At 55.1% G+C, this 14,848-nt stretch overlaps 1 protein-coding gene across 2 annotated transcripts in view; it reads left to right on the top strand.

The window, feature by feature from the left end:
- The window catches only part of RUVBL1 (RuvB like AAA ATPase 1), a 39,663-nt gene extending 28,500 nt beyond the window's left edge, over nt 1-11,163 (top strand). The window contains exons 8-12 of one of the 2 annotated variants that reach the window (XM_007465270.1): nt 516-579; nt 1,635-1,833; nt 6,064-6,166; nt 9,765-9,856; nt 10,780-11,163. In XM_007465270.1, coding sequence (XP_007465332.1) covers nt 516-579; nt 1,635-1,833; nt 6,064-6,166; nt 9,765-9,856; nt 10,780-10,939 — 618 coding nt within the window. In that variant the 3' untranslated portion in view covers nt 10,940-11,163. The remainder of the gene's footprint in view (nt 1-515; nt 580-1,634; nt 1,834-6,063; nt 6,167-9,764; nt 9,857-10,779) is intronic. The other variant, XM_007465271.1, reaches the window with a different exon arrangement.
- Nucleotides 11,164-14,848: the final 3,685 nt, after the last annotated feature.

The raw sequence follows: 14,848 nt of genomic DNA, 5'->3' as shown, positions 1-14,848 counted from the left end.
GTCTGGTAGCCGGACCTAGTGAGAGGAGGTGGGGGACACGAGTCCATGCGTCGGTCCCCGGGGGCTGGAGCAGCAGGACAGTGTTGGGGTCAGACGCCCCCGGAGGGGCTTCCCAGGAAACAGACTGTGGTTCCTGACAGGTGGGCTCGAATTGAGTCCAGAAGAGCTGGGTGCCCAGGGAAGGGTCGGCAGTCCTGTTGGGTGAAGCTGTCCGGGACCAGGAGGAGGCGCGGCCGGGCTCGGGGAGCGGGGGGGCCCACGGAGCTTGTTTTTCCCACAAAGGCATTTTGTTTAATTCTGGCCGCTCGGGGGAACCTCTGAAAAACTCCTCTGTGTTGAGAAGCTCCTCAAGCTTCCAGTGCAGGTGGCCAGGGTCTCCACATCTCAGGACCCCTGTCGAGTTGGCGAGCTGATGTGGGGCAATTGACGAGGGGCACTGGGGTTGGGGGGTGGCGGTGAGGCATTTGCAGCTGCCTTAGGAAGCAGGACTGATTCCTGAGTCTTCTCCTCTGCAGGGGGGACAAGACATCCTGTCCATGATGGGCCAGCTCATGAAGCCAAAGAAGACGGAGATCACAGGTGAGAGAAGAAGCAGAGCTGGGGGCCTGCGGTCTGACGGACCCGGTCCCCAGCCTGGCGAGTGCGTCGGGAGGCGCACTCCTCCCCGCTGACAGTGTGTGGCTGTCCTCGGTGTCCTCGCGCTCATCCCACCGATGGAGGCTGTCACGGGTCACGTTGCTTCTGCAGCGCATGGAGTCCCCAGGCGAGGCGGGAGTGTGGCTGCCCCTTGTGGGCCTGTAGTTTACCTGCTCCCCTTGCTAACTGGTAGGCCCCTCTTTTTTCTAATTACCACCTATAGCTTTGTCACCTGAAAATGTTAAACATTAAAGCTCTGTTTTCTTTAAAGTTTCAGCCAGTGGCATGATCTGAGCCCTTTCTATTAGAGTCGCCTAGAGCAGCGTCCTTATCTTAACACAGCTTTGACCATCCCGCTTCATGGCTGTGGTGGAAGGTGCTGGTTTGTGGGCTGCTCCCTCCTGCTGTTAGTACAGGTGCTGGTTTGGACAACGAGAACTGTGACCTTGGACGGTTATTCAGCTTTTGAGAGGCTCTGTCCCTCTTAGAGCTCTGAGATGGTGCCTTTCCTCAGAACCTGTCATTCCTCACAGGTTTCCCTCCGGAGAGGATTCTGCATGCACCCTATTCCTTCCTCCAAGCACTTGATTGAAAGTTAATTAACCAAGCGCTGTCACACAGGGCCAAGAGAAAGGGGCATTCACCGAGTGCGGCACAGGGAAATTTGCATATGAAAGCTCCCTTCTTCCTGGGTTGGGGGTGTGAGTAATAAGGCCTGGTGGGGAGTGTGACAGACATGCAGAATGTGGTAAAAGCCATTTACAAATTTAACAAAACACAACTTCAGGGGAGGCAGCCAATCTTGTGACTTTTAGGTGAAGTTTCAGATGAAACTGAAGCCTGGAGTGGGGCTCTCGCCTGCTTGTGGGGTCACAGAGCTAGCAGTCAAAGCCGGCCCTGAACTTAGGCTTGGATTGGGTTCCGGCGGAACAGAAGAGAAAGGCGGCAGCCTCCGCACCTGGCATTGACCCTGCGTGTCCATCCTTGCCGACTCCTAGATAAACTCCGAGGGGAGATTAACAAGGTGGTGAACAAGTACATCGACCAGGGCGTGGCAGAGCTGGTTCCGGGCGTGCTGTTTGTTGATGAGGTCCACATGCTGGACATCGAGTGCTTCACCTACCTGCACCGGGCGCTGGAGTCTTCCATCGCCCCCATTGTCATCTTTGCGTCCAACCGAGGCAACTGTGTCATCAGGTACCATGAGGCTTTTCCACCTTCTGCCTGGGCTCATTTGTTCCTCCAGGATCACTTTCATCCCGTAGCGTCGTGAGTCAGGATGAGGGTGAGGGGTGGTCGTGTTCATTTCGAGGGAAGCAGAGTGGCTTGACTTCACTCCATCACGGTCACCAGCGCGGCAGCCACCCCGTTTCTGCATATGAGGGCCTCGTGGTGACTGGGGTTCCACTGGGGTGTGTCTTGGTCATCCAGCTGGAGTGGGCAAAGGTAAGGTCAGATGGGCCAGCCCTTGGCGACATGGCCTGTGTTAACTTCCGACCTCTTCTGAGCTCCAGGAGGTGTGTGTCTTGCCTTCACTTTTCAGAGAGGAAAACAGAATGACAACGTGGTGTGCCCCTGGTCATAAAGATAGGATGAGAACCCAGGCCTCTGACAGTGAAACCAGTCATTTCTTTCTGGCCCAGACATTCTTGGAGCCACACTGGCACCTCCCCCCACCCAACCCCCTTAGGTCCACCTTCAGGAAGGGATCCCAGAGGACTCGCCCTCTTTTCAGCTCTCGAGCCTAAGCACCAGTGTGCCCAGTAGTTGGCTCACTGGTTTTCTGCACTCCCTTGAGTGTTGGGGCCTGGTCTCAGCAGTGCTAGGGCATGAGGGGGTGGTACAGAGCCCTCTTTAAGCCTGCAGCACAGTAGCGAGGGCAGCAGAGCCCCGGAGGCCACGTGCTTCTGGCAGCAGGGGGGTGCAGGAATCTGGAAAGAGACCCCAAGGCCCTGAGGGTCTCAGCACAGAGCTGGAGCCAAAGCTAGTGGGGAGCCTGGACTGCTGGTTCATCTAGACCTGCCTCGGAGGAGCTTTGTCTCTACTGAGCTTATACAGAAGCCATGCTGCTGGCTGTGGGGCAGGCCCCCCGCTCAGGTGATCACTCTCGCTCAGAAAGAGGATTTGTGTGCACGATGCAAGTGCCTGTGGCGGCAGCATCTTGCATCCCCTCTTTGAATCCCTGTGATGCTGTCTTGACAAGACCACCGCCTGTCATCATCACAGGTGTCTTCTGTAATCTTAAAGGGCAGGCAGCTTGTACCAGGTTCAGCCAGCTGGAGCCTGGCTACCTGGGCAGCATCTGGAAACTGGACACGTGGCCTGGTGAGCCTGGTGTCCCTGCCTCACAGGCCCTGTCAGTTTTCTGGACTTTGCTTTGGTCAGGCCTGCCTGGCTTCAGTCTGACAGCTGGCGGAAGGGCTCAGCCTGGGCAGATGGCGCCCCCTACCGAGGGAGCTCCGCTGATAGACGCCCCTCTCTCTCAGGCCCAGAAGAGCCAGGCAGCTTAGGGCAAGACCAAGATCTCTTAGGATCAGAGTCCTTCTCTTAGTCTCGTCCCATCTAGGGAAAAAAAAAGTGCATAGAAAGGTGGCTTTGATCTCACCTCGCCCAGTGGGGCCTGGGAAACTTGACCCCAACCCCGTCCAGATGGATGTGAGTTCCAGAAACTATTTTTCACTAATATATTGTCTGAAAGGAACTGTGTACCTAAGGTTCATAGCTTGGACAAATTTCCAAAGTCTTTGGTCTTTAATTCCTGAAAAATGCATAGCAGTCTTTAAGCAGAGTTTTTTTGTTTAAATTTTTACTTTTATGGACTCAAAACTATAAGAAAAACTTTTAACATTTTCTTATAAATTCTGTTCTTCTGTGGTTTTTCCTCTAATCTTTTCTTCTTTAGACTGTTTATATTTATTATGTCTGAATTGAAGTTAATTTATTGTGAGTGTTAGAGAGTTGGGGCTATTTTAAGATGGCAAGTTGAGGTCTTTTAAATATTTCCCAAGAGAATTCCTAAATAGGACCTAAAACAAGGAGAGACATACGGCTTAAATAGAAGTAAATAACTAAAAATTAAATGTAGTTTTTAAAGGTTATTTTGTTTAATATGAAGATTACAGATATACCAAATATACTAAAATTTGAATCATGATAGAATTTCATCTTAATAATTCTTTTTTTTTGCGGTATGCGGGCCTCTCACTGTCGTGGCCTCTCCCGTTGTGGAGCACAGGCTCCGGACGCGCAGGCTCAGCGGCTATGGCTCACGGGCCCAGCCGCTCCGCGGCATGTGGGATCTTCCCGGACCGGGGCACGAACCTGTGTCCCCTGCATCGGCAGGCGGACTCTCAACCACTGCGCCACCAGGGAAGCCCCCATCTTAATAATTCTTCGTTATTAGTTTTAGAAATATTTGCTGATGGAAGAGATTTGTTTTCTCTAATGGTATCTTAATATTTTATATTTGCTACTATTTTCCTTTTTGTTTGGAAAGGTCTTAATTATTTTTAAATATTAGATTTAACAATTACTGATGAAGCATTTTATTCTTTTTTTGAATTTTTGCATTGTGGTAAAATGTATATAACGTAGTTTGCCATTTTAATTATTTTTATGTGTAAGGTTCAGTGACACTAATTACCTTCACAATGTTGTACAGCCATCACCACCATCCATCTCCAGAACTTTCCCATCACCTCAAACAGAAACTCTGTCCCCATTAACCAGTAAGTTCCATATCCCTTCCCGCAGCCCCTGGTAACCTCAGATGTACTCTGCTTCTGTGAATGTGCCTTTTCTGCGTATTTCCTATGGGTGGAGTCATACAGCATTTGCCCTTCTGTGACTGACTTCTTTCACTTAGCGTAACATTTTCAAGGTTCATCCTGCTGTAGCATGTGTCGGGACATTTTATTCTTGCAATAATAAATATACACTTACAGTTCAGCTGACCGAATAGAGTTTCAACAGATAGATTTTCTTTTACTAAAGTTATATTTCTAGAATGTTTACTTATTTTTGAAACTTACTGAAGGTTAGCTGCAAATAACCTGCCCTTGTTCTTTGACTACCGTAGACTGCAGGCTGGTCTCGCTGGGGAGGCCAGCCTCGGTGCTGATGGGCTCCTGAAGGCGGCGGCAGGTCCGGCTCAGCTCACTGAGCTTCTAGGCCCGCGTGCCGCCAGGCTGGCCCAGCCCTCATCGCATCAGGAGCCTGCCGCCCTGCGGCCCGGTGGGTTGGCGGGGTTCTTCTCCTGGGCCGCTCCCCTCTGGTCTGGCTAAGGATTCAAGAGAACGACAGGCAAAGGACGCGACGGGACAGTTCCCAGAGCAAAATGACGTAACAGGGAAAGCATTCAAATGACTCATTAGATATCAAGGAAATGCAAATTCAGACGATGTGTTATATACTCTTTTGTTTTGCCATACCTTTAAGCAGCAGACATTTTTTTTTTTTAATAAATTATTTTGTTTGTTTTTATTTTTGGCTGCGTTGGGTGTTCGTTGCTGCGTGCGGGCTTTTCTCTAGTTGTGGAGAGCGGGGTTTACTCTTCGTTGCAGTGCGTGGGCTTCTCATTGCGGTGGCTTCTTTTGTTGTGGAGCACGGGCTCTAGGCACGCGGGCTTCAGTGGTTGTGGCACGTAGGCTCGGTAATTGTGGCTCTCAGGCTCTAGAGTGCAAGCTCAGTAGTTGTGGTGCATGGGCTTAGTTGCTGCGTGGCACATGGGATCTTCCCGGACCAGGGATTGAACCCGTGTCTCCTGCATTGGCAGGCAGATTCTTAACCACTGCACCACCAGGAAGTCCCAGCAAACTATTTAAGAATTAGAATACTCAGTACTGGCTACAGTGCAATGGGATCAGATCTCTCATGTAGCTGCGTAAATTAGGATATTCGTTCTTTCATTCATTCGTTTGATTAAGGAGATATTCACGGTTGTGTCATGCTCTGTGAGAGTTGCTGAGGAAATGTTCATGGCTGTATGCATACAATTATTTATCAAAACACCATGAATAATAATAGCAACAGCTGGAAACTACCTAAATGCCCAACAGTTTGAGTTAAGTAAAACACTTGATGGTCTATTAAGACTGAAGCAACGTGGACAAAAGCAAAAGAGAAAAAAATCTACATACTTAGTGTAACTTACGAAAATTTGGCAAATACCTACATGAATATTTTTAATGTGATTTTAGGTGGCTTTTTTTCTCCTCCCCAAATTTCCTGTGGTGTTGATACTTGCTAAAATAAGGACATTGTTTCTGACACCACCTGAGTTAGTAGTCTGTGTGCTCTGTGGTCCTGCCTCTGACTCTCAGGGTGAGAACTAGCTGCTTTGTCGTCGTGAGGGCCTCAGCCTTGTTTCCAATGTCCCGTTTCTGGTCTCAGAGGGGCCTGAGCGATGTGGCACTTCTGGTCTTTCAGGGGCACGGAGGACATCGCCTCTCCCCACGGCATCCCTCTTGACCTTCTGGACCGAGTGATGATCATCCGGGCCACGCTGTACACCCCGCAGGAGATGAAGCAGGTGAGCGCCGCCCCCTTCTCCCCTCGTTAGCTCCCCGTGTCGCCGATGCCTAGCGAGAAGGCCCCCCGCCTGAACGGCGTGTGAGCCAACTGCACGTGGCCTGAAGTGGCACAAAACCTCAGCTGCCTATGGTCTTGGCTCTTCTCTCTTCTACACCATCCCTTCCTGTAAACTTAGGAAAGGGACAGTGAGAAAATTGCCTTGGTGACAGCCATTAGGGAGGCCACCAGCTCTAGGAAAGAGGCAGCAGAACATCAGGTAGTGAGAGGCTCTAGCTTGGGCGCTGGCCCGCCAGGACCCGCACAGGCACCTCTGGCAGGCGCAGAACCCAAGTCCTAGCGGAGGCTCTGCCCGGGCTGCTGCCGAGGCCGTGGAGATGGTAGTGAAACAGTATCACAAGTGTAGAGGGCGTGTGGAATGGAGGACACAAACCTGAGCTCACAGGAAGAGGTGTGACGGTGCACAGGGGAGCGTTTAGCTCAGTGCCCCACATAGCGTATGCTCAGCCCTGCATGAGCTGAGTCTGGCTGAGGCTTGGGAGCGGGGGGTGGCGGGATGCATGGGATTGGCCTCGTCAACCCCACGTGTGCCCCACAGTGCCTCGGCACCCTTGGAAGCCCCAGTCCCCTTTCTGATGCTTCCAGGCAGTCGTTTCCCCTCTTTGACGGCTGAGACACTGAGTGGCGAGTCCAGGACGCAAAGCCAGGCTGTGCCCTGCAGAGCCTAGCCATCTGCTCTGCCCACCCTTGCCCCAGACGGTCTTGCTGAGGCATCGGTCTCTCACTGTGGGGTCAGCATGTGGCCCACAGCTGGGGCCGTGGAGTGGCCCAGGGCTGCACTGACATCTCGGTGAGCTCTGCCGGACCCTCTCCTTGCCAGAGCACAGGCAGTCTTTGTTAGACATTGTGCTGGGCCATTTGATCCCCCGTCACCTCGAGGTAGGGAGAACTGTTTTCACTGGCATTTTTAAAGAGGAGGACACTGAGACTTAGGCTGGTTAACCTGCCCAAGCTCATACAGCTCGTCAGTGGCTAGGCGGTGGCAGGACTTAGAACTGGAATCCAGGCTGTTTGATCCTGAAGCCTGTGTTTTTGATCGCTTTGCCAGCAGCCTCCTCCCCGCGAGAGATATGTCATCTGGGAGTGGAGTCCCTGTGGTAGTTGGTCAGCAAGCCTCTCCTTTTGGAGCTCAGAGGGCCGCTCCTGGACACTCGCCAGCAGCTCCCCTGCCTGCCTGCGGCCCGTCTGGCCCGACCCTGCTGGCATTTCTTGTTGACCAGCACGAGGAGCGCTGGTGGTGTGTGGAGCAGAGATCTCCCTGCATAACCAGCACAGACGGGACACCCATGTGGTTCTAGTTCACGGAAGCAGCTGGGTGCGTTAGTTAGGAGATGACTTCGTGGCTGGGGCCTTGTCACCAGGTGATGGTCTCTTGCTCTTGGATGAATGCTAGGTTGAAGCCAAGGCTTTCACTGCTGAGGAGCAGAAGCCAAAGCAGGGGAGAAACTGCCCCCTTCCCTACCCGGACTGTTGGACCGGAGCCCCAGCCTGTACCCCACAGTGCTTCGCGGCCTCTGTTCACCGGGAGACGAGCTCCCTCGGCTCAAGGCTGTCGTGGGGACCGAGGGAGACAGTGACGGCAACTCGGGGGGCGGGGGGTACGGACGTCACGGCTGCTGTTCACAAACCCAGAGCACGTGGTCCTAGCTCCCTGGCACGTGCGCTGTGCCCCAGAGTCTGGAGGCTCGGCCAGGGGGGTCTCTTCTCGGGCTTTCTCTTGGGTTAGCAGAGGAGAGACCAGCTGCCAGACGGGCACGGCTTTGTTCGTGCTGTTCAGGGGACAACATCAGCATTTTTACTGGAGCCCGGGGTGAGTTTTTTAAAAAGCAAAGTAAATGTAACTTGTGTACTCTGCCGTCAGTGCCGACACCCTCATAAACTATCCCTGCAGGTTATTAAATGATTAAAGATCTAATTTATGAACTGTCCGTTCCCGAGCGGTCTGAAACAGGAGCTCCTGGGATTGCTCTGACCTGCTCTAGAGAGAATGAGAGCAGAGCATCCCTGACAGCCCTCCAGTGTCACCGTGGCTCGCCGAAGGCCAGACGCTCCGGGCTGGTGCTCTCCCCCAGACCAGGTTCCAGGACCCAATGTTTGCATCTCCCTAGAGTTTCCAGAGGCCCCCAGGGGACTCCTTGGCCATCCCAGCTGTGGGTGAGAAGCTCTTTCTATTTGGGAGCACAGAGCTGCCCCGCTCTGACGGTCATGGCCGGAGGGGAGTCCTGTGGCTGGAGCCTTCTGCTCTCTCCTTTCCCAGCCGTCCTTGTGCCTGTCGAGTAACATCTCTGCTCAGCTGCATTTCACTTTGGACCCCAGACAGTGGATGCCTCACGCACGTACTAAGATTCTTTTGACTGAGGTCACACCTGGCAGCCCCCTGGCTGAACAGATGTGGCCAGTGCAGTGTTTGTGAAATGTTTAAATAAGTTGACAACATTCAGCAGTCAGGACATTTCATACAAAAATCTGAGTTCCGAGTCTCTCTTGACAAAATGAGAGCCTTTCCTGCCAGCGCCCGGGCCTCAGCCCTGGCGGTGCTGGTTGCAGCAGCGGGGCTGCCTCGCCTGGTACGTGCTGGCCCGTCCACCTCGGCCCCCCGTCCGCTCACTGCTGACATCTGCGGGACCTGGTTCCTACCGAGCCGGGCCTTTCCCATTGACAGCGGCTGCCACACTGGGTCCCCTTAACCAGGGTCACCAGACGCTAACCTCCGTACCCCTGCAGCTCCTGCCCTCAGGGTCTCTGCCTGAGAGCCGAACGCCCATTTGAAGTGTCCACCTCCTAAACCTCTGGTCCCTCTCCCCTTGTGATGCTTTAGCTGGGGGCCCAGGCTTTCCCACTTCCACGCCTGTATCCTGGGTGTGTTTTTATGGCTTTAATTTAAACAGGGGCTTCTTGATAACTTGTTTACGAAGCTGCCAAAGTGAAAAATTCCTGTATTATATGAGGTTCGAAGTCCTCGAGTTATCTCAGCTCCACAACACACAACATCATTATCCCGCTGCCCCTTATCACTCAGTGCTGGTGCGCCTGCAGGATCCTGGTGCCACTTGTGTTACCGTGTCCCCACGCCAGCCTGCTTCCCCTCCAACTTTACCAGGATCTCAAACTGCACAAGCGTCAGCCTCTTCTTGACAGATGAGATATCTCCCAGTGATGTTATGAGAGCTGGTAAATGTTTAAAAGTAACTTTTAAAATTTATTTAACCATCGCATTTGTCAAGCAAATAAGAAGTGTCTCTTCTTGCCTGAGTGCTTAGAGGTGGCGGTGCCCCTCTAAGCTGGGGAGGTTAGCTGCCACTGAGGGAGCCGGGGCAGGCAGGGTGGGCACAGGGGCAGCGCCGCCCTGGTGCACACCTCGGGGTACCAGCTGCCTTCCAGTCGGCATGGGGCTGTGCCCCCGACTTGTGCGAGGACAGCAGCGCCCGCGGGGTCGGCTCTGCCCCACCGGCCCCGCTTGGGGCGTCTGTGCTGTTAGGAGGTGGGACGGGAACACTTGAGGTCGGTCACTGTTGATCACAGTGTTTCTCCTCCAAAAGATCATTAAAATCCGAGCCCAGACAGAGGGAATCAACATCAGTGAGGAGGCGCTGAACCACCTGGGGGAGATCGGTACCAAGACCACTCTGAGGTGAGCCGGCCGTGCCTGGAACCCCGCCCCCCAGTGCCTTCCCAGGGCGCGGGACCGTGCCTGCTCTTCCGGGGTGGTGGGTCTCATCCTGCGGCAGGTGCAGCACAGCTAGACGGTGGTGTTGAGAAAGCTGAGCGACGGGTTAAGTCCCCCCGTCCTGTAGCAGACGGCTCCGCTGGTGGAGAGCGTGCTCTGCCCGGCGGCCCCCTGCGTGGACGAGACGGACGGAACCGGAGACCGGGTGCGGGGCAGGCAGCCCCTCCGCTCCGGCCCTGTGCTGCAGCGTCTGCTGGGCGGGGAGGAGCACAGGCAGAGGTGGCTCTCCTGACGGCCCACCAGCGGCCGGAAGCCAGTTGCTTGGAGGGTGACCCTTCTCAGTGTCCTGACTGCTTACGAGTCATGACTTCACAGTGCTCGGCCTGGCCGTTTCCCTTTGAGTCAGTTCCTCGCTCCTAAGGTTGAAACAGAATGCAGGCTGTTGTGTTTGGGTGGAGTGGTGCTTTCAGAAACTCCTGGACTTTTTGCCTTTGGTTGGGGCCTTTGCTTTCACGGGGCTGTGTGTTCATTTCTCGGCCATGGTCCCTGTCCCGATCTGGACCCTGGCATTGCCTGCTTGCCGCTGTAGACGTCCAGGTTTGTGGTCCCTTCCCCGCAGCAGTGGAGGGCCTCCTGCTGGGGGGGAGGACCTCTAGGCAGTGGCGGGTTCAGGGAGTGGGGCTCACACGTCCTGCCGCTGACTTCTGGCCCGTCCCTGGTGAGGCTGTGAGTCCAGGTCTCTGAAAAGTGGCAACTCTCCCCTCGTCTGCGGTGTCTGCAGCAGCTGGCACAAGCTTCTGCAGCTCCCTCAGTGTGCCTGCTGAGGTGGGGAGTGGGCTCCCATCTGTGGCCCCGCTTCACACCTGCCTTGGCCCCGGCCGCTCTAGGTACGCAGTGCAGCTGCTGACCCCGGCCAACCTGCTGGCCAAGATCAACGGGAAGGACGGCATTGAGAAGGAGCACGTCGAGGAGATCAGTGAGCTCTTCTATGACGCCAAGTCCTCCGCCAAAATCCTGGCTGACCAGCAGGACAAGTACATGAAGTGAGACGGCCCCGGTCTTCGGCGCGGAGACTCCGGGTAGGCCCGCTCCCGCTCTGGCCTGCGGGTAGGAGGCTTGCCCCCAGGTTGGGCTTTCCCCACTCGGGTGGGTGGCAGCGCTGTCAGTTAGTGTGGAAGAGTTTCTTTTTAAGTTATCGTGACTCATCCCGTGGTTGCTTTGAAGAAACGCTGCCTTATCTGGTGTGTTTTCTAATAAACCCTGATAGGTTATTTTGATGGTATCTGTCTGACTTTTCTTTTAATTTTTTAAATAGTAAGCTTTGTGTTTTAGAGCAGCTGGAGATGTACAGAATTGCTGTGAAGATGGCGCGGGGGTCCCTTGCTGTCAGCATCTTACAGCCACGTGGCATGTTTGTCATGTGCGATGAACCCACAGCACATGTCCTTGTGCTTTGTGCATGTTTTCTCAGTGATCTGCTGTCCTCTCTCTGTCCCAGGATCCGTCCAGGGCCCGCGTCACATTCAGTCGTCATGTCTCTTGCGGTTTCCTGGCTGTGACAGTTGCTCAGACGTTCCTTGTCTTTGATGACCTTGACAGTTTTGAGGAGTGCTGGTCAGGTACTCTGTCCAGTATCCCTCAGTGGGGCTTGTTTGATGTTTTTCTCATAATTAAATGGGGATTGAGGGTCACTGGGAGGAAGAGCACAGGGAAAGGGACATTTCCATCACATCCTGTCAAAGGTGCGGCCGCCGGTAGGCTCACGGCTGTTGTGTTGACCTTGATCACCCGGCTGAGGTTGTGCTGTTGGGTTTCTCCATCCCCCTTTCCTCACTGTTCTTCTTGGAAGGCGTCTCTAAGCACAGCCCTCACAGAGGGGAGGGGAGCTTGCTTCACCTCCGGGAGGGCTGAGGTCACCTGTTCTCCCCATTTGCTCATTTATGCAGTCATTTCTATCAGGATGGACTCACGGAAATTTATTATATACTTTGAGTTATAACCCAATTTGACTTTATTTTGTTGCTCAAATTGTTCCAGCTTTGACCGTTGGGATCCCTGTCAGTTGGCTCCTGTGTCCCTCTGCCGGGCCCCCCTCACTGCGACTGGGAGAGAGGGGCAGTGGAGCGCCCGGCAGACGCCACAGCGTGCTGTGTGCCAGGCCCAGTCCTTGTCTCCAGCGCAGTGCTGCTCATTTGAGGCAGGGCTCAACCCAGCAGCAGTGCCACACGGGCAGGGTCTTCGTGCTGTTACTGTGTGTGGGAGAGGGGACCAAACAAGATGGTCATCTTGATCTAATCACCACCTTAATGCAGGTCGGCCAGCACTGCTGTTCCCCATGTAGTGACAGTCACCTGAGCGTGTGCAGGAGGCCGGGCAGGAGGGCTGAGGCCTGGGGATCCATCCAGCCCTTGGAGGGCCGCCAGGCCCTGAGAAGGCCCCAAGCGAACTCATGCTGCCAAAATGGATCTTCTGTGGGCCCCGCCCCTGAGGGAGATCCCAGCGTGGGGGTCTTGGGGGTGTGTGTGAGGCAACCAGGCACAGGGAGGGGTGGTGGGACGCTTCCTGAGGCCAGGGCTGTGCGCTCAGGCCTGACCTGGCTACCCATCTCCTCCAAGGCTGCACCCGTGTCTCTGGTCTCCCAACTTAAGCCACATTGGAACAAAGGAAGAGTGATAACCTAAGATGCAGCGAGAGCCCGTTGTGTGCTAGGGCCTGTGTGATGCTGTTCATTTCCTTCCGCATTCTCTCAGTAGCCCCACGGGATTGGTACTGGTTAAGTCACTTGCCCAGCTAGTAAGGATGAATCAGTCGGTTGGAGTCTGTGCTCCTAACCCCTGTGGCTAACCTGCCTTCCTCAGTGTGCCAAGTTGTTGGAGGGGCCTTCGAGCCATGACCTCTGTGCCAGGCAGGTGAGGCAGGCAGGTCTGGTGTGAGGAAAGTCATACCCTAGAGGACAGAACCAGGCTCTGCCCTGGCTGGACCTCCTCCTCCAGCCCAGCTTGGGCGGAGATCTTCCCAGCTGCACAGGGGCCGTGCCGTCCAGAGCAGTCCTGGGGAGGACGGCCATGTGTGGTCATGGCCCCCTGTCCTGCTCCTCAGGTCTCCTGGCCTTGGTGGTGCCCAGAGAGATGGCCTCCTTGTTCATCTGTGCTCCACAGTGAGGGAGATGGTTCTGGACAGGTAGGAAGGTTGGGTTATTTTAATCCCTCCTATTTTTTCCAGCAAAGCCTGTGATTATTACATTAATCTTCCAGGTGAAGTTTTTACGACCGATCCCTCGCCGACTATGAGAAGTTTCTCCATCCATTACCAAGGGGGAAACAGACCCTGGTGGGGAGGAAAATATTTGTTATATCTTATCAGGCTGACACACAAGCTACCAACAATTACAGCAGCCCCATTTTTTGCACTATTTCAGCTCTGTCGTGAAGAATTGTAATATTAACGTGAGGCGGGGTGGGGGCTGGTTGTAGGAAGTGGCTGTTTTTCCAAGCTCTGGGCCTGGGCTCTCTTGGGTGCCTCCCAGCAAGCCAATTGGGTGGCTGAGGAGGAGTGTTTGCATGAATCCCAGCTCCCTTTTCCTGTGCTAATGGCCAGGAATGCGAGCGGGCCAGGAGGGGCTCTTGAAAGATGGGTCCCTGGCTGTCGCTGGGGAGCCACCTTGGCCTCTCCTTCATTTTCTCAGCCCTGGTGTCTTTCCACCACCACACCTCTTAGGTTACACCCCCTAGGTTGGTTCTTAGAATATTTTGGTTTTTAGGATTAAACAGATGATGGTGACTTACTGGTTAGCGAACCTTTCTCAACCATTTTTCTAATAAAATGGAGCCGCACAGTGGTGGGGGGCACTCCCTGTTGGCCTCCATGTCTCAGACCCCAGCGGGCCTCTGCCAGGAAAGCAGCAGATGCTGGGCACCCAACCCAGCATCTGGACCAGCCTGAGCAGCCCCTGCCCTGGAGGGATTCCAGGCAGAGGCGGCAGTTGGGAGAGGGGAGCAAAGGGGTCCAGGGGGCAGGGGCGCGGTTTGGATTGTTTGGCCCTTGATCCCTCTGGTCCTAGAGCTTTGGTGTCCTCCTTTGTAAGATGGGGGCAGTCATATCGCATAGATCTGTGTGCGGACTTGGTGGGGTGACGTGTGGCTGCATCAGGCACTCGAGATACTATGATTCAGAGAAGAGTTCCCGATCCCTGTCCCTCTTGGAAGAAGCAAAGCTCACACTTTCTCCAACAGGAGCCAGAAGCCGTTAGGCTCTGCCCTTCCCGATCCCAGACAGCAGGCCCTGGAAAGGCCTGGAGGTCCTCTGTGGCTGGACGCTTCTGTTAGGCCCAGCAGGATAAGCCCCAGCTCAGGGCCTACAGGCTCTGGAGCAGAGGGGAGAGAACGGGCAGAGGCGTGGGCTTTTGCCTCCGCGTCCACCACTTCCACGAATGATGTGCTGGGCCTCCCTGGGCCCCTGGCCCCCCATCCCCAGTGAGGCCCAGGCAGGGCTGGGCAACCAGAGGGGAGGAGTGGCTGCCCGCGTTGTCCCAGCCCAGCCCTCCCTTTGGTGTCTGGGAACAGGCCCACTGAGAGGTAGAACGGGGTCCACCCATCCAGTCATCGTCTTGCCTCCTCCATTTACTGGGGATAGCAGGCCCCGGGGACAGGGTGCCGGGGCGCGGGGAGGGCGGCCGCGGGGCTGGCTGTCGCCGGCTGGTCCTGTCGCCCTGGCCGTCACTCGCGGCAGGCGCAGTGATTAATGGCCGGGCCGCGCTGCCCGGGCCGCCGTCAGCGCGCGTCTGCGGCGATGGATTCGCTGTCAGGCGCCCGGCCCGCGCTGACCCCGGCCCGGCCGGCGCGATCAATGGGCGACGCGCACGGCGGCTGGGCCGGCGCGATAAGATGTGCCGATGGGCGCCCGCCGGCTGCCCGCTCGACACAGCCGTCGCCTGGTGATTAATGGGGATGCTGCGGT

The sequence above is a fragment of the Lipotes vexillifer genome, unplaced genomic scaffold, assembly GCF_000442215.2.
Source record: "Lipotes vexillifer unplaced genomic scaffold, Lipotes_vexillifer_v1.1 scaffold1115, whole genome shotgun sequence".
In the NCBI taxonomy this organism is placed as follows: domain Eukaryota; kingdom Metazoa; phylum Chordata; class Mammalia; order Artiodactyla; family Lipotidae; genus Lipotes; species Lipotes vexillifer.
Note: the sequence above shows the minus strand (reverse complement) of the source record. Positions and strands in the feature narration are given on the sequence as shown.